Source organism: Equus przewalskii, chromosome 6, assembly GCF_037783145.1.
Source record: "Equus przewalskii isolate Varuska chromosome 6, EquPr2, whole genome shotgun sequence".
NCBI lineage: Eukaryota > Metazoa > Chordata > Mammalia > Perissodactyla > Equidae > Equus > Equus przewalskii.
In genome coordinates, this window is record NC_091836.1 from 62,383,953 (window position 1) to 62,410,751 (window position 26,799).

General features: G+C 37.6%; 1 protein-coding gene across 6 annotated transcripts in view; it reads left to right on the forward strand.

Annotated features, from left to right (window-relative positions):
* The window catches only part of PRCP (prolylcarboxypeptidase), a 63,811-nt gene that overhangs the window by 24,578 nt on the left and 12,434 nt on the right, over positions 1 to 26,799 (forward strand). For all 6 annotated transcript variants that reach the window (XM_070623989.1, XM_070623990.1, XM_070623993.1 and 3 more), the window contains 5 exons: positions 9,880 to 10,020; positions 13,357 to 13,458; positions 16,129 to 16,310; positions 16,545 to 16,702; positions 17,372 to 17,544. In XM_070623989.1, coding sequence (XP_070480090.1) covers positions 9,880 to 10,020; positions 13,357 to 13,458; positions 16,129 to 16,310; positions 16,545 to 16,702; positions 17,372 to 17,544 — 756 coding nt within the window. The remainder of the gene's footprint in view (positions 1 to 9,879; positions 10,021 to 13,356; positions 13,459 to 16,128; positions 16,311 to 16,544; positions 16,703 to 17,371; positions 17,545 to 26,799) is intronic.

Sequence of the window (26,799 nt, forward strand, 5' to 3'; positions counted from 1 at the left end):
CAAATTCAGCCTCCAACCTCAGGGACCCTCTGGAGGCTTAAGCATCTGTTCCTTCTTCCATGTCAGACTTTTACCTCTGTTTTCAAATCATTGCCACACTGTGTTCTTTTACTCTCTTTTGATAGATAGATAGCCTTGCCTCTTACTTCACTGATTAAAAAACTAAGGTATTATTTTTAACTAAAACCCCTTCAGTTTTCTTCCTTTCCACCTAGAAATGTAACTCTTTCTGCACCCATCTTTTTCTTGATGGAGGAAGGGTTCCTCCTCTTGTCCAAGTCAAATCCTCCATCTGTGCTCCATTCCCTCCCGCCTCTTCAGACTCTCCCTGCATCGTGAAATCCCCCTCTCACCTGGTGTCTCAAGTATTCCCTCTAATCACTTTTTGCTCTTGGAGATTATATCTCTGCCGTGTTTCTTCCTTCTTCATAAAACTCTGTTGTTCTAAAAATCTATTTTACATATTGATCAAATCGACATTTTGCAACACATTTGGGATTACTGAACACTAGTATGCTGTTGATTGAGCTGTTATGATGCACGTTTTACAGGAAGCTGTCATTCAGGTTAAATAACTGTGTACTGCCTGAGAGCCACAGCTTTAAGTCCTTTCCAGCCCTAAAAATTGTGACTATAACGTTGTCAAAAGGTCAGGTATATTTTAGTTTATATACTTCAGTAAAATGCTGGTTAGTCCTTCCTATGCCCCTCCCCCGAGATGCTGGTCTTTTGTCTGTATTAATTGTTTTCTTTTTAAAGATTGGCACCTGAGCTAACATCTGTTGCCAATCTTTTTTCTCCTTCTTCTTCTTCTCAAAGCCCCCCAGTACATAGTGGTATATTCTAGTTGTAGGTCCTTCTAGTTGTGGTATGTGGGATGCTGCCTCAGTATGGTCTGATGAGTGGTGCCATGTCCCTGCCCAGGATCCAAACTGGAGAAACCCCGGGCCGCTGAGGCAAAGTGCGTGAACTTAACCACTCAGCCACGGGGCCGGCCCCTGTCTGTATTAATTTGTAGTTAGTTATTTATCTTCCTATTTCTCCCCCAAGCAGAGAGCATGCAGTTCCTCTTTCCTCAGCAGCCTGGATAAAGTTAAACTGTTATGAGTTGGTTTTAGATTTTGTGCTTGTGTGTTCTTTCGTAGGCACGTGATTTGTCACTGGGCAAAAGGCACATCCAACTACGGCGTTTTGCAACTCTTCCAAAGCCAGTAACAGACCCGAGCAATGAATGAACTCCACAAACTTCGTCTTGGGAACTTTGATTTCCGTTCTCATTGCATTGAATTATGCTGTTCTCTGAAGCTGTGTTGGGTCTGTTTTTATACCAATTGCAGAGCTAGGATGTATACACACGTTCATTCATTCTTTATATATTCATTGGTCGTCTCCTACGTGCCAGACTTTATTCTAGTCACTGGGGATTTAGCAGTGGACAAAATAACAGAAGTCTCTGCATCATTAAGGCTCTATTTCTAGTGGACTGATTGCATTCACTGTTGGTTTAGAGAGGCAATCTCAGATTTCACTTAGGTTTCTGTTTATAGAAAGATTTTGATGTCTACATCTGGTGGCAGCCTGATGAATCTAATCTCATCTCCCATCTCTTACCCTCATAAACTGTATACTTCCTGCCATGAAAAACATGACAGTTTCTTAATATGTTTGTTCTGCACAGTTCATCATGCTCCATTTACTTGAAAAGCTCCTCTATCTCTTGTGTACCTGGAAAAATTCTTGCTACTCTTCAGGGTTCAGGTCAGATATCACCTCCTTGGCGCAGCCTTCCATCATTCCCTCAGGCGGGCTGGTAACTTCCTCTTCTGAGCTCCCGTAGCACTTTGTCTATAGAACTTAACCACACCATCATGCGATTGTTTGTTGGTGTGTGTTCATCACTTTTGTTAGATTCAAAACTGCAGAGATGGAATTGTTTCTTACTCAGTTCATTTTCCTCAATGTCTAACATTTAATGAGTACTCCATATATATTTTTAAATGAAAGAAAAATTTAATATAGATTGATTTAGTGTCATATAATTTACATATGACTATAGTGAAATAGAAATGTAAACATCACATGCACATTATAAAATTATACATACCTCTTAAAATCTTAAACGTTTACAAATCTATGTGTTAATTATCCTATTATACATATAGACAAATGTGCCATCCTAACTCCAGAATCCCCATTCTCTTTTTGAGTCACTTTTCCCCTGAAAGAGTAAACACTATTCTGACTTCTAACAGCAGGAATTTTGAACCCTGACTTTAAAAAGAAGAGTGATGAATGCTTAAATTATGTGAATATATCTTCATTTAAAAAAGAAAGATTTAAAATAATTGGCATCTCTGTATCTATTTTTTTAATTAAGAATTTTAACTTAAGATCTAAGTCCCCTTCTTGTCCTAAAATTTTGTGAATCTAATATTTAAAATTTAACGATCTTTCCCACTTTACTTCTTATACAACAGCGCCCTCTGATGGTGTAGTAGTTCCTAAAATTTCTGTATTTCATAATCACAGTGGTACTTTATCTCTAATTTGAGAGCTTAAGCTGTGACCGGGTAATTCTAGTGGTACAAAGCTTCCTGAAGCCGTTGGAAGTTATTGATCATGTAGTGCTTTCACAGAGTTGTTTAGCTAACAGGTAGTGACAGAATCTTTATCTGATGAAACACTTAACTGTTGTTTGACAAAACGTGTTATTTCTTGATTTATTGAAACATTTTAGGTGTTTTCAAGGGCAGAATATCCACCTTTGTTTTAGCAGTAGAGCAGAGAGTATTTTGATTTCATCAAATTTTGGTAACTTAGAATGTAATTCCCCCTCTGGGCCCCACAGTCCTTGGTCACAGAAAGGGGGGTTACTGAGCACTGCATGTAGTTCTTGGAGAAGGTATTTGAATCCATTTTCCTACCAAACATATAATATTTTTTCAAATGTATTTAGATGCTGTTGTGATATTAATTTATATCAGTATTGAATTTATAATAGCTTCTCTTGTATGTTTTCTCAAGTGCTGGCTACTAAAATAAAATATGTTTATGAAAATTTTAACATTAGCAAGGGGACCTCATACCTAGAAATGTGGGGAACCACTGATTTAGAAGATTTGAACTGCGTTCATTTAATAATTATTATAAAGTATCTGTCTTGCACAGGGACACTGTGGTAGCTGTTGGGTTCTTACCTTTCTAATTATCCATTTATAAGCATAGGAGGCTCGATAGCCAAACTTTTTCCACGGTGGACTCTCCAATATTGCTCCTTTTTTTCCCTTTGCCCTTCATCATTTTCTCTCTAAATAAATAATTTATTTCTAAGAATCTCCTTTTTAACATTAGGGACAGGTTACCAGAAAAGTATAGGAGGGAATACAGTTCTCTCTCCTGGTTAATTTGGACAGAAGGGTGTGTGAAGAAGTGTCTTACTACATAACAATGATTTCCTTTGAAGGCTATATCTGAAGAAACTTCCACCTTCCTTGTTAAAATGGAAACTAGAGCTGCTAAGGTTGGCAGTGAAGGGAGCACCCCTGTGGAAAGGGAAGGACAATTCTATTTCTTATATTCACCTTCCTCTTAGAGGGACTTGTGATCATTTCCCTTGTTACCACCACATTATCCTCAGGGATACTGTTTCCCTTTTAATTCTTTAATTCAAATTTAGTCTCCAGTCCTTCCTGGTATCTTCATAGTACAGATGAGCAAAGGTAGAACATTTAAGCGAGATTATTGAATCGTCCTGACATTATGCAGTGGAAATAAATGGGAGTCACCCATGATCTGACTCGTAAGATATGGCTTGCTCTCCCATCTTGTCCTAGCTCTGGGGCTACTTCTGTGTGAGGGACAACTTAACTTAGCAGGACTCCACTTGTAGACATCCACCTTTCTCCAACTATAGACCTAGGGCCTGCGTAAACCTCACCTTCCTTCCAGGTTTTGGTTCCTGCTTTGAGAACTCATGTCCTTCCAACATAAAGGTGTCTATCTCTCAGGGGAGATCAAGGTTACTCAGAAACAATGTCAGTCTCCATTTAGGAACTCTAACAATGTAATGCCACAATTCCAAAATTAATATAGAACACATATATCAAATGAAAGGAAGAGGGTCTTACTTCATTTTAGCATCTCTGGATTAGAATTGGAAACTAGAGCGCCCTCTTTCTAGGTGCTTTGATTTATTGGAGGAGCGAGTCCTTTTTTTTTGTCCTGTCTATCTCTGAGTATCTTTAGTAAGATTTCAATTAGCTATTATCGTATATCTGGATGCATAAATAAAACCAGCTGTATACTCAGTTTTCTAAAACTAAAGGCTACTAAGTAAGAGCCATTGTGATTTTGTTTTTTATTAGTGGCCTAATTAAATGAGTTAAAAATAATAGTATATAACAATTATTGAGTCAGGTCAGTAAAAAGACTAATATCCCATGTATTCTTCAGTTAACTGTTAGTAAATGGCTGGAGGATATGTCCTTCATTTTCCAGGAGAAATATACTGGAGTGTCCCCTGCCGAAGGTTGAATATTGTTGTCAGCCCTATCTGCAGTAGCATGTTATAGTGACAAAAGCAGACGGTTTTGTTGGAGGTAGGATTAGGTAGGGAGTAAAAGCACGTGAAAAAGAATTGTATTTGACTTTTATTTATTAGTTATGTTACCTTGGCAAGTTATCTGACCTCTTTGAGTTTCAACAGCCTTATTGTAAGAGGATGTAATGAAAAAGTGCCCCCTGAGGGTGATTGGGAGGATGATGAGGTGATCTGTGGAAAGTACCAGCAAGGTGCCAGGCACATAGTAGGTACTCTGTGTTATCCATCTGTCCCCCCCGCCCACCCCACACACTGCCCCCAAATTGCCACCAAAACTGTATCTAACAGATGTAATGTTCTTACAGGCTTTTCTGGATATAAACTTCATTTTTTGAGCAGTTTTAAAGTCTAAATAGTTATTTTTGCCACAATAGACTTTATTTAAAGGATGTTCTTTTTGTTCCTTCTTGCCTACCCGTTCTCATGGATCTCTTTCTCCTCTACAAGGTGAAGGAGGGAAGCGTCTCTTGAGACTTCTTGGGCCACATTCTAGAAAGAACTACTGTGTGTGACTAGAGGTGTGTTTCCTTTTTGAGGTCATGGAGGTGTTGCTTTTATAGAACTATTGTTATTATTGTTATTGTCATTTTTTGCTGAGGAAGATTTGCCTGGAGCTAACATCTGTTGCCAATCTTCCTCTGTTGTATGTGGGATGCTGCCACAGCATGGCTGATGAATGGTGTAGATCTGTGCCCAGGACCCAAACCTGCGAACCCAGGCTGCCACTGAAGCACAGCGTGCCAAACTTAACCACTATGCCATAGGGCTGGCTCCCAGAACTATTATTTATTGTAGTTATTTCAATAAACCAAATTGCAAATATAATTAAAAACTCCAGCTCTACCTCTGACTTTTGACCTTGGCCAAATATTTTGAGCTCTTTGAGCCCAGTTTCTTCAGTTGAACAACACAGATCAAATGGTTTCTAAGGCCGTTGTCCCTGTTTGTGTTACTTATAAAAATCTCTTTATTCAGGTGTGCAGAGCTGGAATCAGTGTGCAGGTCTCAGTTCTCAACAGCAGAGGGCACAATCCTCCTAGTCTGCCAGGCCATTAGGTATTGGACACTGTCTACAGTTATGTAGCCGGAAGTTGATATCCTTGGTGATAGGAAGGGGCCAAGAAAATTCTGTAAATTAATATTTTGCAAAGGAGATTTCACTTCCTATTTCCAAGTGTTTAATATTTAGGTGAAACACTCAAAAAATAGGAGATTTTGACATTCTAAGGGTACTGTAATTCTGTGAAGCTCTTCATCATCTCTCCACCTCGTTTACCCCTTCTGAGTACTCCGTGATTAGCATTGGTGTGCAAATGAGTTGGAGAGGAGAACTAACATTTATCAAGCACTTATGATGTATCAGGCTCTATGCCTGGTACTTTAGGTACATTTTCTCTAATCCTCACAGCAATACTTTGAATTATATCTTTTCATCCTTATTTCATATAGGAAGACATCGAATCTCCGAGAGGTTAAGTAACTTGCCTCAGGCCAGTGACGGTAGAGATTCAAGTTCAGATCTGTTAACTCTCAAACCTGCTTTCTTTCTACCCTACCGGGGTTTCTTCCTCTTTCCCCTAATCTAAACAATTAGAGATGATCACCAGGAGCAGGAGTGCCCTGAGAGTGGCCATGCAAGGAAGTTTGGCTTTCTCCAGTTCTGAAGTTCTTGTGGCCCTTGTTGTTCCAGATGGAAGCTTTTCCTCTGGCAAGAATTTTTTACCATTTATGTTTAACATAATACATATAAACATATACTCATGTTTTCAAATTTGAAAGCTTTTGACTGGATTATTGGAATGTGTTTCTTTGTGAGCTGCTTTTAAACAGTACAGCAGTATCTCATTTTACAAGAAGGCTGGGTTCTGAAGTCAGTGGGCAGGGTAAAAATCACCTTGGCAGAATTCTCTTTGAGAATCCCATGGGAAGGCGTCTTGTTAGAGAACCGTGTGCTTCCTTTTTTTAAGTCCAGCGCAGCCGGTCTTTCCTCCCTTGTTGCAACAAATCATAATTTTTCCTGTTGAGCTTCAAATGATGCAGTTGGCTTGTATTTGGGGGCCACGTTGGTGGTAATTCACATCTTTTAACCCCAGAGTCTCACTCAGCATGGTGAGATGCTTCCAGTTATTAGAGGTATTCTGAAACCTAGATCAAGAGAAGGAATAGCAGATTCATGTCTTATTTTGGGGCTTATGCTAACTCATTGTTTCTCAAAACTTTAGAATCACCTGGAGGGCTTGTTAAAACACAAATTACTGAGTTCTTCCCCCACAGTTTCTGACTCAGTAGTTTGGGATTCAGCCAGAGAGTTTACATTTCTAACAGGTCCCTTGGGGATGCCCTCTTCCAGGAACCTCACATGGAGAACCACCGTACTTATTGAATGGAAGCAGGCAGAATCACTTGCCTATCTTCTCTTTATTGTTCGTCTCTCCTGCTTTTATTTTTAGGCTGAGTGGGTATAGTTGAATTAGTTTAAGTTAAATGTAAAGGTTGTGGCTCAGCTAACTCTTTATCCTGTTGCTTAGCTTACTACTTGGCCCAGAAAAAGTAGTTGGCCTTTTAATAGACACTCGTTGAATGAGTGATTGAGTGAATTAATATATATAATGGGGAAGACTTTTAGTACATGGACATTATTATTATATACCTGCTCCATACAAACTGCTTATTTTCCAGAAAGGTAGGCGGTATTTGGATTAGAGTAGCTTACATTTTAGGGCTATGTATGGTGGTGATCATAGACATCAGGAAGTATGCAGGTAGATGCAGTTTTGAGAAGCTTGCATTTTGGTATCTGTGGTATGAATGTGAAGTGTGTGTGTAGATGGAGCTGGGTATGGGAAGTCCCATCTGTTTTAGAATGACCTAGGGAACTCTTGCAGGGTCTGGTTTAGGTCAGAACCAACTCCTGCCCCAGGGAGGCTGGAGCAGCACTGGATCAACCTGTGTCTACATTCTCACTCCTGTCCCTCCAAAGACTGGGGAATTCAGCCCCCAGGAACTCTATAACTCTGTAAATTCAGATAGTTGTACATGAATCTTACCATGTTATAGGATTTGATAATTATAGTTTAGATGATGAGTTTATTAAGTAAAGGGCAAAAACAATCTCAAAAAATATTTAAAGTTCAATTTAAGCTTAAAATTATTGTCATTTTAATCTTTTTTTTAACATGTTTTATATAAGCTGCTTTGCAAAGTCTGGGTCCTGTGTGTTTTGTCTCTTTCAGGATAGATTAAATTTTATTCCTTTAAATTTGTTTTACTTTTTTATGCTGAAGAATTTTTTTTGGGGAAGGTTAGCCCTGAGCTAACATCTGCCGCCAATCCCGCTCTTTTTGCTGAGGAAGCCTGGCCCTGAGCTAACATCTGTGCCCATCTTCCTCTCCTTTATATGTAGGACGCTTGCCACAGCATGGCTTGCCAAGCAGTGTGTAGGTCCACACCTGGGATCCGAACTGACAAACCTGGGGCTGCCAAAGCAGAATGTGCGAATTTAACCGCTGCGCCACCGGGCTGGCCCCTATGCTGAAGCATTTTTGAGTAAACTACGGACAGCATGTTAGGCTATCTCTAAATCCTTCATTGTACAGCTGTAATAAATAAAAGCATTTTCTTATCTAGCCAGAATAATATGATCATTCCTAGCAAAATTAAGTCCTTAATATCATCTAATCCATATTCAAATTAGCCTAATTGTCCCTAAATTCTCATTTAGATATTGTTTATTCAAGCCAGGATACAATGTGGAATCATGCATTACATCTGGTTATTATGTTCCTTAAAATTTATTTAATCTAAAACAGTCTTCTTTTCATGACATTGCCTTGCAGTTACAAGTCATTGTCTTGTAAAATGTCCCACCTTTGGATTTGTCTGACTGCCTCTTCTGAGTATCTTCAGCTTGTTCTTCTACCCTGTGTATTTACTGGAAACTGGAAATTAGATCTAAAGGCTGGACTAAGATATAAGTTGAACATTTTTGGCAAGAAGATATCATAGGTGATATGTGCTTCATGTTGTACCACATGAGGAAATACATAATCCCTGCCTGCCCCACTGTTAGTGATGCTAACTTTGATCCTTAGACTAAGATGATGACAGCCTGATCCTTCCATTGTAAAGTTACATTTTCCCCTTGTGACGAAAGAGTATTCTCTGTGGTATTACTTTGGCACTAATATGAATGTTTATTTCTCTGTCATCCATTCGCCTACTTCTTTTAACACCATTTAGTAATTCTTGCCTGAATCAGTAACTTCTTTAGAGTTTGCAAAACTATCATTTTTTTAAGTCTGTCATTTCTTCTACATTAGCTAACATTTGATTAAATAGAGCTCTTTTTTATCAGCTGGGACTATTTGGTACCCTGAAATACACTTCTGGTGGAAAAGCAGGTTAAATGTTGAATTCTTTACTTTTTTATTCCCAGTTTCAAAGTAGGGAGTTGGTTTAATAGACAAGTTAAATGGTGGCAAATGAATAGTTTTCTTGCTTTCTCTTTTTTGATATCCTTATGGACTAATGGATTTTCATGAATTGAATGTTTCAGTCAACTACAGACATTATTCTTTTGTGTTCAGTTTGTTTTATGTTCAGTTTATCAACCCTTTAGCCAATGATAGTCCCTTGTAGTTGGCTTCTATGTCCATTAGATATAACTCCACTAATTTTTCAGAACTTCCTTGCTTTGTGGTATAGATGGATGCATAGGTTTATCTTGTAGATTCCTTGTCCCAACTGTCAGTCAGCCACTTCACTAACAAGCCCTAGTTCCTTTTAGTGGGGCATGGTATTAGACACCAAAATCCTGGCACTTGGAATGTCAATTGTTAGTGGGGTGACAGTGTTACTAGATCTTTTCAGTCGTCTGTTTAGTTCTTGAATTTTGATATTGAAGGTTTGGATAATGAAAATTCAGATAGGAAGGAATCTGTATTTTAAAAAATACTGAGTTTGTATCACTATTTCCAGTTGAGTTTTAACATTATTGTGTTTTTAAGTGGTTACTTGATTTTATAACTGTATCTTTGTTCTTACACTGAAAATCTTGACTGCCAGTAGCATTTCTTTATCTTACAATAAAGAAAATAATTTCAAAATAAGAGTATCAATATTACTACTGCTAATAAAACTAAATGAAGTTTAAAATTTTTATGATTATTTTTGTACCATAGGTTAATTTTAATGGAAGAATAAATTTAATTACTTTTATGTTGATCTCATTTAATTACTTTCCTTTGTAATATATCTTGTCTCTTTTGCTTTTATCGTAGGTTGATCATTTTGGATTTAATACTGATAAAACTTTTAAGCAGCGGTACCTAATAGCTGATAAACACTGGAAGAAAGATGGTGGGTCAATACTTTTCTACACTGGTAATGAAGGGGACATTACCTGGTTTTGCAATAATACGGTATGTACAGATTTGTGAAGTTCCTGTGCTCAATTTGACTTTTATTATGATAAACTGGGAAAAATGTTTTGCAGTATACATGACCAGTATTACTGTACTTAATTGTGAGGTTCTTTAAAAAGTAACGAAAAGATAAACTCGCTAATAATGGAAAAACAGCAAAAGTACATAAATAGGCAATTCACAAAAGAATCAATATAGATGCCCAGTAAACTTGCCTGTTCAGGCTTAAAGACACATGAAAAGAGTGAAATACTGTTTTTGGACAATTGAATTTTAAAAGATTTTAAAATCCCAGCTTATTTCTAGAGTGAACAAGATATGAGGGAAATGGGCATAGGAATGTTTTGCCTATAATTTTTTTTATTATTATTATGGCCTCTAGAATGGTCTCTAAACACAAGGGCAGGAATTTTTGTATGTTTGTTCAGTGTTGTATTCTCAGAGTACAGGACTGTGCTGGGCATATAGTAGGTGCTCAGTGAGTATTTGTTGATAAAACCTAAATGAAGGCAATGTAAATAAAAAAGCAAGACTGATTGTCAAATAGGAATGGACAAAGGTAAAGTTGGAGCTGTGTTTTAATTTAGCTTACCTGTTCTACCATTTTTCTTTTATTTGTGAGGGTAAAAAAATAGCATAGCTTTCAGCTTGCTTGCCTGCCTATATTTTCTATCATCTTTTGTAATAATACTTAAATCCATTAACAAAACTTAGTTTAGAAAGACACCTGAAAGGAAGAAATTTTTCCATTTTAATATGTCAGAGCTATGGCTGGAAAATCAACCAAAAAGCTAGTCTGTGAATGACCCTAAAGTGGAGACTGAATCATATTTTCTCTACTGCCAATGTCTGGCGTGGTGCCTGGGATTCAGGAGGTCTCAGCAAAGGTTTGTTAAACTGAACTGAATTGAAAGCAAAAATATGAACCCAATTATAGTGTGTTATTGACTTCCACATTTCTGATTATTTCCTTAGGAATGTTAAGAGTCTAAATATATTAGTTGAAAATAATTCCCTGAGAAATGATATCCCAAGATCTCTGTTTCTCTTAGATCAATGACAAATGAAACCAGGACTTATTTTCCATCAGATTCTTGCTCTGTTATTCTGGGAAACAACTGAGGCTGCCTTGTCTCCCTTTTCCTTTCTTGTGTGACTTTTCTTTTATGCCAAGGGCATAGGGCAGCTTCTGTCCAGTTATTTTCTGGCAGCTTCCTCCACCAGACCCTGCTGCTTTGACAGGCACTGCAGCATACTGAAGACTTGTGGGGGAATCTCTGACCTCAGGAGTGGTAGGAAGGAAGAGCTACTCAGTGTAGGAAAGGTCCAGAGAACTTGCTAGAGGCAGATCCTACAAGGACAGGTCTTGACATTTTCCCAACCCTAGACACCTTCCTTTACATACTAAAATGTTCCGGTTGTATATTCACATGTTCTGGATGTTCATTCATTAAGAGGCAGTATAGTATAGTAGTCAAGAGTGAAGACTTCAGACAGGCTGATAAGGTTTGAATTCTGGTTTACCACTATGCTGTGTTACTTTGGGCAAGTTTCTTATTCTGTGCCTTAGTTTTCTCATCTGTTAAATGAGTATAGTAATAATATCTAGTACATAGAGTTGTTGTGAGGACTAAATAAGAATGAGGAACTTAGAACAATGCTGGTACAATAATGTTATTAAATGTTATTATATTCTATGGACCCTTTTGAAAAATACCCCTGAAATAGATGCAGGCAAATAATTATTTATTACAATGTGAATCAGTTTAATTAAAATGGTACATCTCAAACCCTGAGGTAAACCACAGAAGTCTGGCTATTTTGATGGATGGTCCTTACCCTTAAAAAGCTCATATTCTGGTAGGCTAAGACACATGTGTAAACAAATATTGCAGCACAGTAATAGAGATCTATACCTAGCACAGTGGTGTTGAGAGGTAGGAGTGATTGGCACTGCCAAGGTGGGACAGGTAGAGGGCTTGCTTGAGCTGCGTGTTACAGGATCTGTAGATAAATGGCAGGGAATGAGCAAGGTGTTAAGAGAGAAAGTGGGGTTTATTGAAACCATCACAGATATCAGGTTAAAGTCTCCATCCTCACATGCATACAGCTCTTAATTGTTCGTTTATTTAATCAAAACAAACAAAAATTTTCAGATGTTCATTGTCCTTGTTAGGGAGGAGCAGCTCATTAAAAAGCAACAGTACATGGGGCTGGCCTGGTGGCGCAGCGGTTAAGTTCACACATTCCGCTTCTTGGTGGCCCAGGGTTCGCCGATTCAGATCTTGGGTGTGGACATGGCACCACTAGGCAAAAGCCATGCTGTGGTAGGCGTCCCACATATAAAGTAGAGGAAGATGGGCCTGGATGTTAGCTCAGGGCCAGTCTTCTTCAGCAAAAAGAGGAGGATTGGCAGTAGTTAGCTCAGGGCTAATATTCCTCAAAAAAAAAAAGCAACAGTACACTAGGAATGTCAGTTTTAATCTGTGCTAAATCTAAATCTGATTGATGTTGGCTACGTGGAATGCTTTGTTGAGAAGCATTCTGAGGGCACAACTGAGGTGAGTGAAAAAATGAGGCAATTGATGAGCAGCCTTAGGTGTGGGAGTAAGGGGATCTAACAGCACCTGAAGATTGTGCTCTGGAGCCAGAGAGCCTGTGTTTGAATCTTGGTGCTACCACTTTCTAACTGTGTGACTGTCACGGGTTATTTATACTCTTGTGCTTCAGTGTCCTTGCCTGTAAAATGGGGATAATCAAAGTGCCTATCTCTTAGATTGTCATGATAATTAAGTGAATTAATCCATGTAAAGTGTTTAGAACAATGCCTGACATTGTAAATACTCAATTAATATTAGCTGTTGTTAGCTACTATTTATTTTCAAGTAAATAAGATTAATATAAAACCCAAGGGAGAGTCCGGTATGCTTATTTGTACTATTTTCTCTTTTATGTTGTAAATACCTATGAGTAGGTGTCCAACTTAGATATCATTGGCTCTTTCCTAGAATATTTGGTACATAGTACAATTTGAAGACTATTTAGACATAATGTTGATTCTAGGACTAGAGTGTCAATACAAAGAGTTGGAATGACTAGTGGATGGGCAGCTTGAGCTTATTTTTAGCTGTTTCACTCTAATACAGTGTGAGATTGATGTATAACAATGAAACAGCCATTATATCGTTTATCTGTAGAACAAATATAAATTGTGCAGCTCCTCAGAGAGCTCTTTGGTCTGTTTTAACATCCATTTCATATGAATTGTAAAAAGGTTTGATGACTTTTTTCACATCCTAATTTTATCCTGTGAATGAATCCTTTTCTTCCAAGGGGTTCATGTGGGATATGGCTGAGGAACTGAAAGCTATGTTGGTGTTTGCTGAACATCGATACTATGGAGAGTCCCTACCCTTTGGTGCCAACTCATTCAAGGTAAATATACTTTTTACTTTTAAGTTTAAAAGTTTTTTTTTTTTAAGTTTAGAGCATTTTCTAATTACGTGTTCCACTGTGAGAAAGGAATGATAGCTTTAACTTGAACTGCCTGAAATTTCAATAATTTGTATTTAATCTTTCCTTTTATATACGATTTGAACAGACTGAAGCTTTTAAAAACCATATTATTATAATTTCTAATGTTAATCCATTTTTAATTCAGTGTGATAAGGCTGAAGAAGGTGGAGGGGACTTTTCATTGTTTCAGAAATGTCAGTAAACAATTCTGTTTTATAAATTATACGCTTAAATTATTGGGTCTAACACTGGAAAAAATATAATGAACACACAAATGTTTGTTTAATAAGGTGTTTTTCAATAAAATACGATGATCAAAATGAGGACGCATAATCTCTATGATTCAGTGAGGCCAGCTGGCCACTTGGATTTCCCTCTGGCCTTTCCTGTTCTCACAAGGAGCTTTGGCCTTGACCACAGACTCTACGTTGATAAACCAGGACACTTTTTCCTAAACTGACTCACTCATGTGCTTCCCTTGTGATTCTGGCTGTATGGATTTGCTATCTGTACTATTATTTACTTAATATTTTTCTCTAAACAGCTCACTTTTCAAACAGCATTATCTTAACAAGGGCTTTATGTACTAGTTAATTTTTCTAAATTACATTAAAATAAAACAATAAGTATTAAATTCAAAAATGTTTGTGCACTACCTAAGATCATCATACGCATCACCATCATACACACCATGCTTTTGGGTAACTTTGAGTTAGAAGAACTTGGGATCAGTCGTTTTCTAGGCTGCCTGTTTAGGAAGGAGTTTTTACTTTTGTTCTCAGAGGTTTTATTATCTCATCTTATAAATAAATAAAATAAATTTAAAAGTCCATGTGTTCTAAATGAAAAGCAACACAATTTGCGGATATTTATTGGGCTGCATGGGAAACTATTCTTTAGCTTTTTCTTTTTCATAATTTTCTGATTAGAGGAGTTGACAGATCCTAAAACCACTGGTAAGCAGTCAGCTTGTTGCAGATAGAAACCTAATCTCTTCTAGGTCCCTGTGGTTCATACTTTGTTAGCAAAATAGATCTAAGGGCTCTCTTTGATATGCTTTTTTTCTTTCATGTGCTCACAAAATTTGTCAGTAGTATAAGGGATATTACAAATATTATGTGAGGAAGAGAAATAAACTTGCATTCAACTACACATAGTGCCATGAAAACTAGAAGTAAAGAGTAGTGACAGGAGCTAGGAAGTCAGAAAGCATACATCTTGGATAAAGGGAAGGCTAAAAGATTAGATGACATACATAGGAAAGGTGGGAACTATGTGATTCTGGAATGTGCCACACGATAGAAGGAGTGAGACCAAAGCGTGAGGATCAAACAGGATAGCCTAATATAGGTATGTGGCTATATTAGTTATCTGTTGCTTCGTCACAATTATACCTCAAACCTTGGTGGCTTAAAATGACAATAACATTATCCCACAATTCCTGTGGGTAAAGAATTAAGAGTGGCTCAGCTAGGTGGTTCTGTTTTAGGGGTCTCATGAGGTTAAGGTGTTAGCTGGTGCTGCAGTCATCTAAAGGCTTGACTGGGGCTGGAGGATCCACAAGAGTGACAAACTGGTGCTGGGTGTTGGCAAGAGGCTTCACTTTGTCTCCTCCTGGGCTTCTCCAAAAGCCTGCTTGTGTGGCCTCATGACATGGTGGCTGAATTCCCTCCAAGTTGGCAAGCCAAGAGAGCAAGGTGGAAACTGCAGTGTTTTTTATGACCTAACATTGAAAGTCACTATCATCACTTTTGCCACATTCTGTTCTTTAGAACCAAGTCACTAAGTCCAGTCCAAGTTCAAAGGGAGAGGAATTAGGCTTCACCTTTTAAAGGGAGACACTTCATTAGCCTCCTCAACTCAGCAGGACTCTGTTTGAGCTCCAGCTTCCTACATTGCAAGAAGGAAACTCTCCCTAGGCGGAGAGCTAAATGATCATGGAACTTACTTCAGGGATCAATGTCTTGTGTTGCCTGTTTTCCAATCCCTGGAAATAGTAGTTGCATAGGTTTTTTTTTTTTTTTTTAAATTCCAATTCTATAGTTATTTACAACAGGCATGCTAATTTGTTCCAGTTGTTGGTATATCAGGCATAATAATAATCTTTCTGATGAGGAAGGATGAATTTTATTTTTACTGAGGATTCTTACTTCAATTTTCCACAGGATTTAGTTTACCTTTGCCCATATGGTAGCCATTTTAAATGTGTCAAGATCTGAAATAAAAGTTCTAATATAGTAGTTGTCTCTTAAGCTTAGTATTGTATATCATCACATTTGCTGTTAAATATTGCTTACTTTGTTTCTGCTCTTTCTATAACCTCAACAAGGTCTTTGGTAAATAGCGTTTAATAGAAATTGCATTTGAATGCAAAATACATTATGTTCTTCCCACAAACTTAAAATCGCTTTTTCTTGAGTGGTTTAAATCAGCATTGCTATTTCTCTGATCTGGCATTTTAACTCAATTGCCTAGAAATTCTATTTGGAGAAGAGCTTATCTGACTCTGGCTTTTTTCAGGATCTGTGCTATGCCTAAGCTGCTGTTATGTGCACATTTATATCCATGTTCTTTGTTATTTTTCTTTAGGATTCCACACACTTGAATTTTCTGACATCAGAACAAGCTCTGGCCGATTTTGCAAAGTTAATCAAACACTTGAAAAGAACAGTCCCAGGAGCTAAAAATCAACCTGTCATTGCCCTAGGGGGCTCTTACGGTGGCATGCTTGCAGCCTGGTTCAGGATGAAATATCCTCATATGTTGGTTGGGTAAATGCATTTATGTTTGACATGAACACTTCTTAATGATTGTCAAGGCAAATCTAGAGATTTGTTTTGGGTAAAACGTTCCATTCTATTGTACTGAGATTTCTAGTTTCTATCTCATTGAGTTCCATTATTTTTCTTACCATTTTTGTTCAGTATCAGTTTCAATTTTAGAACGTTAATTCATTGAGTTACATTTTTTTCTTTTTTTCCTTCTTTGTTTTTCTTACTGTTTAGAGCTCTTGCATCCTCTGCCCCCATCTGGCAGTTTGAGGATTTGGTACCTTGTGGTGTATTTATGGAGATTGTAACTGCAGATTTTAGGAAAAGTGGCCCAAATTGTTCAGAGAGCATCCGCAGGTCCTGGGATGCCATTAGACGACTCACAAGTACGGGTAAGCTTTAAATAAAACAATAGAATCATGGATTTTTTAATCTTTCACTTGTTAAATTCAACACTTCCCACTTCTTTAGTAAACTTTTTATTTAAGTATAACATACAGAAAGGCACACAAATTAAAGTACATAGCTTGATGAACTTTCACAAAGGAAATATGTTGCGTAATCAGCATTCAGATCAAGAAATCCTCTTGTGCCCTTCCCAGTCACTACCTCTGCACCTCCCGGGCTAATCATTCTCCTAATTTCTAGAATCATAGATTAATTTTGCTCTTGAATTTTTTAGTAATTGGAATTGCATACTGTGTATTTTTTTGTCTACTGTCTTTTGCTCAATGCTGTGTTTGTTGGCTGCATCCATTTGTTTTATTTAGCTGTAGTTTATGCATTCTCATTGCTCTATAGTGTTCCATTTGTTTGTTTATTTATTCTAATGTTATCTTTAAAGGGGGAATAATTCTGGTAAGCTCCACGAGGATAGGCAACTTGTCTATTATGGGATTATCCAGTTGCTCTAAAAATATTTTGTTGAATGTTGAAAAAGTATTCTTGAAGATATGGTAGAAGGTTGAGTTTTCTAAAATACCAAGTGAAGAATAAATTATCTGCAAAGCCTTCTGTTGAGTAGTGCCTTTTATATTCTAACAATGTGATTCTTTTCTCAGGCCCTGGCTTGCACTGGCTTTCTGAAGCCCTTCGCTTATGCAGCCCATTAACAAATTCTCAGGATGTCGAGCACTTGAAAGACTGGATCACTGAAACCTGGGTAAATCTGGCAATGGTGGACTACCCTTACGAGTCTAACTTTTTACAGCCTTTGCCTGCTTGGCCGATCAAGGTAAGAGGAAAATGTCCTTTCATTACTTTTAATAACGTATTTCTCATTTTTGTGTGTGTATTCTCTGACTTTCAGCATCAGAGGAAGTCCCAGTGACATAAGGGCTCTGGAGTTAGTCAGTCTTGGCTGGAATCCTGGCTTCTGTCACTTTCTGGTTCCTCAACCTTGGGCATGTTACTTAATTGTTCTGAACCTCAGTTTCCTCATTTGAATAATGGAGATAAAATGTGTAGGTTACAGAGTTATATGAATTAGAAATAAAACCAGTAGTTGCTGTTAATGGAATAATTACTCTGTACCAAGTCCTGTACTGTACACTTTGCATACACAAGTTATTTAATCTTTGTGATATATATAAGACACATAGAGCTATGTAATACACGGTCAATGCTTAATAAGTGGCAACTGTATTTAGTCAACTGCTAACACATTCTAAGTGCTACACACATCATAAATGGGTGATCCCCATGCAGCAAGGTGGAGTGGAAAGAGCACTGACTTGCATCCTGAAGGCGAAGGTCTGATCCAGAACTACCATTTACTAGATGTGCAATCTTGAGCAAGGCACTCTTCTTCCCCAAGCCTCCACATCTTCCTCTGCAGAACGAGATAACGATACGTACGTACTTGATAGGGTTTATTTTCTGAGGATCAAATAAAATATTGGAAGTGAAAACACTCTGGAAAGTGTAAGGACACATTACACCATAAATTTTAGGGTTCTTTTCATGCCAAAATTGTTTATTGTGTAGGCTCTTGTTAAGCATTCCTTTGTAAAGACCAGTCCTCTTAATTTTAAAAACAAAGGCTGGCCAACCAATCAGGCAAGAAAAAGGAATAAAAGGAATCCAAATAGGGAGGGAAGAAGTGAAACTCTCGCTGTTTGCAGAGGACATGATCTTATATATAGAAAACCCCAAAGAATCCATTGGAAAACTGTTAGAAGTAATCAACAACTACAGCAAAGTTGCAGGGTATAAAATCAATTTGCATAAATCAGTAGCATTTGTATACTCCAGTAATGAACCAACAGAAAAAGAACTCAAGAATACAATACCATTCACAATCGCAACAAAAAGAATAAAATACCTTGGGGTAAATTTAACTAAGGAAGTGAAGGACCTATATAATGAAAATTACAAGGCCTTTCTGAGAGAATTGGATGACGACATAAGGAGATGGAAAGACATTCCATGTACATGGATTGGAAGAATAAACATAGTTAAAATGTCCATTCTACCTAAAGCAATCTACAGATTCAACGCCATCCCAATCAGAATCCCAATGACATTCTTTACAGAATTAGAACAAAGAATCCTAAAATTCATATGGGGCAACAAAAGACCCCGAATTTCTAAAGCAATCCTGAGAAAAAAGAACAAAACGGGAGGCATCACAATCCCTGACTTCAAAACGTACTACAAAGCTACAGTAATCAAAACAGCATGGTACTGGTACAAAAACAGGTGCACAGATCAATGGAACAGAATTGAAAGCCCAGAAATAAAACCACCCATCTATGGACAGCTTATCTTTGACAAAGGAGCTGAGGGCATACAATGGAGAAAAAAGGTCTTTTCAACAAATGGTGCTGGGAAAACTGGAAAGCCACATGTAAAAGAATGAAAATTGACCATTCTTTTTCACCATTCACCAAAATAAACTCAAAATGGATTAAAGATCTAAAGGTGAGACCTGAAACCATAAGGCTTCTGGAAGAAAACGTAGGCAGTACACTCTTTGACATCAGTAGTAAAAGGATCTTTTCAGACACCATGCCTTCTCAGAGAAGGGAAACAATAGAAAGAATAAACAAATGGGACTTCATCAGATTAAAGAGCTTCTTCAAGGCAAATGAAAACAGGATTGAAACAAAAAAACAATCCACTAACTGGGAAAAAATATTTGCAAGTCATATATCTGACAAAGGCTTAATATCCATAATATATAAAGAACTCTCGCAACTCAACAACAAAACATCAAACAACCCAATCAAAAAATGGGCTGGAGACATGAACAGACATTTCTCCAGAGAAGATATACTGATGGCCAATAGGCACATGAAAAGATGCTCATCATCGCTGATCATCAGGGAAATGCAAATCAAAACTACACTAAGATATCACCTTACACCCGTTAGAATGACAAAAATATCTGAAACTAATAGCAACAAATGTTGGAGAAGTTGCGGAGAAAAAGGAACCCTCATACACTGCTGGTGGGAATGCAAACTGGTGCAGCCACTATGGAAAACAGTATGGAGATTCCTCAAAAAATTAAAAATAGAACTACCATACGATCCAGCCATCCCACTACTGGGTATTTATCCAAAGAGCTTGAAGTCAGCAATCCCAAAAGTCCTGTGCACCCCAATGTTCATTGCAGCACTGTTTACAATAGCCAAGACGTGGAAGCAACCTAAGTGTCCAGCAACAGACGAATGGATAAAGAAGATGTGGTACATATATACAATGGAATACTACTCAGCTGCAAAACAGAACAAAATCATTCCATTTGCAATAACATGGATGGACCTTGAGAGAATTATGTTAAGTGAAATAAGCCAGCGAGAGAAAGATAATCTGTGTATGACTCCACTCATATGAGGAATTTAAAATTATGAACTAAGAACAGTTTAGTGGATACCAGGGGAAAGGTGGGGTTGGGGTGGGCACAAAGGGTGAAGTGGTGCACCTACAACATGACTGACAAACATTAATGTACAATTGAAATTTCACAAGATTGTAACCTATCAATAACTCAATTAAAAAAAAAACACAAAGGCTGGCCAACTTGAAGGTAATTAAGTTTAGAGAATAAAACTGACTTTACAACTAGAATGAGTGCTGGAAATATAAATAGAATTGGTAATGAGAAGTAGCTTTCAAAAGTACTTTTAATGTAGCTGTCCTTTTGAACCATTAAATGCACACCTTGCTTAAAACTCTGTAACCCAAATGGAACAAGGTCATTTGCTATTAGAGATGTTTTTCTGCATCCAAAAAGTAGAATGACTAGTGGGTGTCTTGCACATAGCAGGCCAAAGGTAAATGTGTATTTAATTAAATTGAATTTTGACAACACGAAGTTATTTAAAAGAGTGGCTGTCTTTCATGGAAAGAAAACCTGGATCAAAATAGTGAGAAAAAAGTAAATCAAAACCAGTTACTCTCCATAAATGTCCATGTGCTAATAACGCATTATCCTTCTATATTATTTTGCTATTTCCAAAGCACTTTCATATACACTATCTCATTTAATCCTCACAAAAATACTGTGGGAAAAAGAGGTATAATCCTAGTTTTATGGAGAGGATATTGAAGCTCCACTAATAGGTGGCAGAAGTGGGATTTGAACTTAGGTCTGCCATTGTTAAGAGAATTATGATCTTCTGCCACACTGTCCTGGATTAGGAGAAGACTTGATTGAAGGTTTGGGTGGATTCCTAGCCACAGTGTGATAGTTACCAGATTTAATGGTACTCTGTGTACAAAGTGAGAATTACCTTTGCATCTTTGTGCCCATTTGAAGAACAAATGACTCGTCAGGTGATAAAAACATACAGGGAACTCCCCTGTTATTTAGAAGAGGGGTTGGCAGAGTATCTGTAAAGGACTAAAGGGTAAAGATTTTAGGCTTTGTGGGCTGTCCAGTTTGTGTCACAGTTACTCAGCTCTGCAGCTATAGCAAGAAGGTTGCCATAGACAATATATAAATGAATGAGGATGACTGTATTCCAGTAATGCTTTATTTATAAAACAGGCAGTAGGCTGGATTTGGCCTGGGGGCTGTAGTTTGCCAACCCCCTGATTTAGAAAAAAAGCCAGAGGAATACAGCTTAATGTTGTTTTGTTTATGATTTTGAACAGTGAACAGTCTAACTTTGGTTTTCTCCCACTTCTTTAACGTTCCTTTTGAGATAGTTTGTGGTTGAGTCTTAAATGTAAATAAATATTCTGCCCTTTCTCTCTCCTAAATAAACAGTCAAAACCAATGGAGTATATCTCAAACATTTTGTCATCTGTTTTGATTTAGTGTAATCCTTCTTTTACCTTTTGTATATATACATTATAAAAGTCTATTTTTAAGGCAAAATAACTTCGTGGCTTTGCCTCACAATCACCTTTTACTTCTTTTAGCCAGGACTAGTTCTTGTTGTTTTCTTCAGTCATTTCTTACTGACTTCATCCTTTCTTTTGACATATTAAGGAATTCTTGATTACTTATAATATATATATATATGATTCTGTTTCCTGCCTACATCTCACTAAAAGTAATCTCTCTTTGCCTCTTGATTGAGAAACTTCCATTACCTACATCCATCTCCAGTTTCATCCTATCTGATTTCAGAATTTTTCCACGACATGTCTCCCTCTCAAACTTGTAGCTTCAGATCACTTTCTTTCACTGTTCATTCTTTTTCTCCTTTCTTGACCCCCTCTCTGTTCTCCCAGCCCACTAATCCCTGGAACACTGCACAGTTGGGGACCGCTCTTTCACTTGGATAGTTCCATTTAACCAGGACTCCTCCTCCCTCTGATACACTTCCTCCTTTTTAAAGGGCTGACAAACAGCCGTCCTTTTCTGAGTCTGTAACTCAGGCTTAGGATGGTGATATAATATGTAGCAGTTGGGTTATGAAAAAAGCAGGTGATTTCCAATTCTTCCTGGACCGTGCACAGTTCTGAAGGATGCATAGGCAGCGACTGAATGCCATTTTCCGTGTCAACTCAAGTATCGTTCTTTTTAATTTGTCTTTGGTCTTTGCACGATCAGACTCCATTTGCTTTTGTTTACTGTTAACAGAAGCTGCAACATTCATGCAGAAATAATCATGGACTTGGCTGATAGAACACAAGGAAGAAGAGAAAAGGAAAATAGAAAATCCCTCTGTCATTTGACTGCTCTGTCAGCATAAAAACAACTAGACCTCTTTTTAGCTTAAAGAGCAGTTTTAAAGGATACTGTAGAGTTTGTTTATTTTGGAATCATTTTTTAGCTGATAGCTCACCAAATCTTTTGGCTTAGGCTTCTGAACATTCAGATAGATAGTGTGAAATAATAAGACATAAGGAGGAAAATCTCTTCCGTTTGTCTTGGTGTTTGATAATGTATGCGACCTCTCTGGGTGGTTTAAGCGGTTTAGGTGCATCCTATGAAAAGGGAGCTTTTAATGACAAAACTAATGTGATTATCTGAGTGAGTGTGAGAGGGGTATTGAAACCTTAGTGAAAGAAAATCTGTTAGAAAAGCTGAATGTATCTGCTTAATCCTTTCTCTAATGTGGATGGACCATACTCTTTGAGAGGAGATTGGTCTTTTTTTTTTAAACCTATCTTCTGTCCTCTTTCTTAAAAAAATTTTTTTTGCTTCCTTTTTGTTTCTCTTATTCAAATGCTTATTCTCATAGGTAGAGGACACTTAAGCTTTTAAACAAATCATTATCTTTCTCTAGTGTACATGGGGTCAAAGGGCAGAACCTAAGTATTTGGGTGCAGAGCTGATGAGTTTGGTACTAAGGTTGGAATGTTCTGCTATGTCCACAATTTCTAGACTCTTTAAAACCAGAATTATTAAAGTGGGCTTCTAATGTTCTTTTTCAGTTTTTCCTGAATGTTCACCTTCGTTCTAGGAAATAGAAAGTGAATTAAATCAGTCAATTTTATGTGATTCTTGAGCCTCATATTACTCTACTGTTGGATTACATAATAAAAAAGTTTTATGATTTTATATTGCCACAGAATCCCTTCTACCTAAGTTTTTACCTAAAAGAAACTTAGAAATATATAAAAACAATTTAAGAATAAAAACAATATTTGTTTAAAAAATTAAGCATGAGACTACAGGTATATTTAAGCACTCTTTGTGTTGTTATTTGTCTCTTACACTATAACCTCAAAGTTGAGGATGTGCAGTGTGGTGGTTACAAATGGAAGCTTCATAGTGAGTCTGCATTTGAATCTCAGCTCAGCCACTTTCCGGCTGTGTGGCTTTGGGCAAGTTTCTTAACCTCTCTGTGCTTTAATTTCCTTATCTGCAAAATGGGAATGATAGTAATTGTAACGTTTATTAGGGTCATTGTGAAGATTTAATAGAACCCGGTGTATAGTAAGCACTAAGTCAATGCTAGTTATATAATAATAATAACAGTAGCTGTTATTGTTATATAATATTAAGGAGACAGATTGTTATACCAGGACTTTGTTGCCAAAGTCTGGATTCAGAACCTATATTCATAGTTTTTAAATTGTGTATCTGTAGCCAGATGTGTCTGATCTTGTTTCCTCCTCTGTGAAATGGGGATGGTCATTATGTTTCTCCACGAGTCATTGTAAGAAAGTACCTGACCTCAAGGAACATTCAGTATTTGTACTAGCAGCCTCAGCTGCCCCCGTATCGTGAGTTTATGGCATAAGTAGGAATGCTATGCCTTATATAGAAATTGTTTAGAAGACTGTTTGTTAGTGTCCGCAAAATAAATAGAAAGTATAGTACAGGGGCTACTTCGGTGTTGAGTATTTTGGATGGAAGTGGTTGGCAGGGACTCTTTGCTTGTTGTCTGATTAGATCACAGCCCCTAAGTGAACAATCAACAGACCAAGTGCTTGCCCTCGTCAAGTGGGTAATAACTGCAAATTATCAGGCCTAAGCTGAAGTGAGTATTATATGAGGTTGAACCAAATATACTGATATTTGACTGTTTGACTTATAAACATGGCAGTTTTACATAGTTAAACTTAACATTCACATAAATGTTTTGTGCATCTTACAGATCTTTAATAAAAGTACATGAATATCTCCTTTTGAATTACTGCAGTCTTTGAATAAGCATGGGAATAAGCATGGGAAAACTGAGGTTTTGCTAGTATGACTTCAGTATTTTTTGGAAAACTTCTTTCTTTGTTACCAGAATTGTTAAGGAAATGCATAGAGATTCACAGAGATTGTGTTTTTTTATGCTAGAGGATGATTCATGGACTCACAGAATCTTTGAGTTAGAAAGTAACTTTAGAACCACCTAAAATGACAAAATTCGCTTAGTAAATTTGCAAATATTTTGCAAACAAGTTTTAAGTGCTATTTTTCAGGCCTTTTGTCTAGTGAACTGGTAGAATTATAAATTGGTGCTTCCTTTCTATAAGGCAGTTTCATAGGATGTATCAAAGCCCTTAAAAATATTTATTTCCTTTGAACCAGTAATTCCTCTAAGAATTTATCTCAAGAAAACAGTTAAGGGTATATGTAAAGATTTAGCCCCAAGGATATTTATTGTGACCTTATATGTAATAATGAAAGATTGGGAATGGTACAAATGGCCAATTGTTGGGTTTATTGAACTATTCCTTAACTCCCCATCCTGATTGCCCGCCTCTGGATTTTCTCATGTTGGTCAGTGTCCCTCCTAAAGTGTGATGCTCAGAACTGGATCCACTACTCCAAGGGTGCTCTGACTTCAGAGAGGACAGTAGGCTCAGGATTGCCCTTAATCTGGACATGGAATTTCCAACAGCAGCGGCCAAGTTTCTGACCATGATGTTCTGTCTGTGTAACTGGGGCTGCCGAAGCCCAAGAACTGTCAGCCGGTGCCAGTCCCCAGCCACGCTTGTATCTTTTAAGGAGTGACAGTAACTGCTATTTACAGAGATGGCTATTCATGAGGACTCCTTTTCTTTGCCTGACAGAGGCCCAGTGTTGTAGCTCTGAGAGGAGATCTGATGCCAGTGTGTGAGTCACACCTACTTGCTGCTATTTTCTAGAGTTTTAGGCCACTTGTTAGTTACTGCACATCAGCTCCCCCTTTTCCACCCTGCCCAGCTTGCATTGTCACCCTGCCTCATCTACCATGCTGTGCTTGAGTGCTCTTCTCTGCGTTCCATGGGTCTGCTTCATAGCTTTATGCTGCACTTTGAAGGAACTGTGTCCACTGTTGGTGTCCACATTCAGGAAAGTGCTGATCAACTGTTGGCAATAGATAGTTGAATAAATTCTGTGATTGGTTCTTGATTTCCATATTTTCTTGAGTATTTCTCATTGGCAGACTTCTTAGGAACATTTTCTGTGAAGAGTGCTATGCAGTTAGGCATTTTTTTGATTTACCACGAATACTCAAGAGTTGTCAGAGTGTAAAACACTGTATTGCCTTTTATCTTCAACTTGCATTTCCTTATTGCTTTAGGCTTTATAGTTTGTGAAGTTCTCAGTTTAGCTCAATTCTGTTTCTTTATGTGTACTCTAAGCCCTATACCCCCCCATATTCTTATGACCTAACATTACTTCTTTAAGGCATCTCCAGTTATTTGGACGTCTTCATTTCTGACTTTTCTCACTCAGCATTTCCAGAAATTTATTGAGAATAATGCACACTCTGTCTCCCTTTTGGAAAGTCATGTTGCAGTTTAGCTCTGAGAAATCCTGCAGTCAAGAGAACTGTCCCCATTTGCTAATAGATTTCCTAAAATTATTTTGCTGTGAAACCTTTTTTTCACAAAGTACCATAGAAATATTGTTGTGCCAAACACATTTGGGGAGAGGCATTGAATTTTCCCTGTGACTCACTTTCTCTGTCTTTTCAAGCTTGCCTTTTTTTCAGGAAGGTGTTGCTGGAAGCTGATCCTAAGCAAAACTGTGAAGAGAGGCTGGATTTGCTTATGGTCGCTCACCTTCTCTCTCAGTGTCCTCTTTTCCTGACTGGGAGCACATCCTCAGCCCAGGCTTGTTGCTTCTGCTGCCCAGAATCTTTCTCTGAAGTGAGGGTAACTGGGCTCTTTCTTTCCTGTCTCCTTCTTCTCTGGACTTATCTCTTTTTTGTCAGAACTTGCCTGTTGTATATATCTTTTCCATGTGAAATGAGAAAGGACCAGATCACTGAATTTGTGTCAAGATGTTAATAGAGGAAGCAAACCTAATGTGTTTGCCTTGCCATTTGGGCTATTTGCAGTTTTACAAGGGGATACTACCTAAGCTGTGTAGCATAATGGAAAAGATGTATATTTCAAAACCAGAGAGACTTGGGGTTGAAGGTAGGTCCTACCATTTACTAGCTGGATGACCTTGAATAAAGTGATTTAACCTAAGAATCAATTTCTTCATGTAAATAGTGAGCAATAATATATCTGATAGGCTTGTTTGAGGATTAAATGATGTGACGGTTGTAAACCCAGAGCACAATGATCAGTAGCTATTGTTGTTGTTGTTATTCAGTTATGATTCCATTGCCTGTGATTTTTTTCCCCATTTTCTTGTGAAAAATTTCAA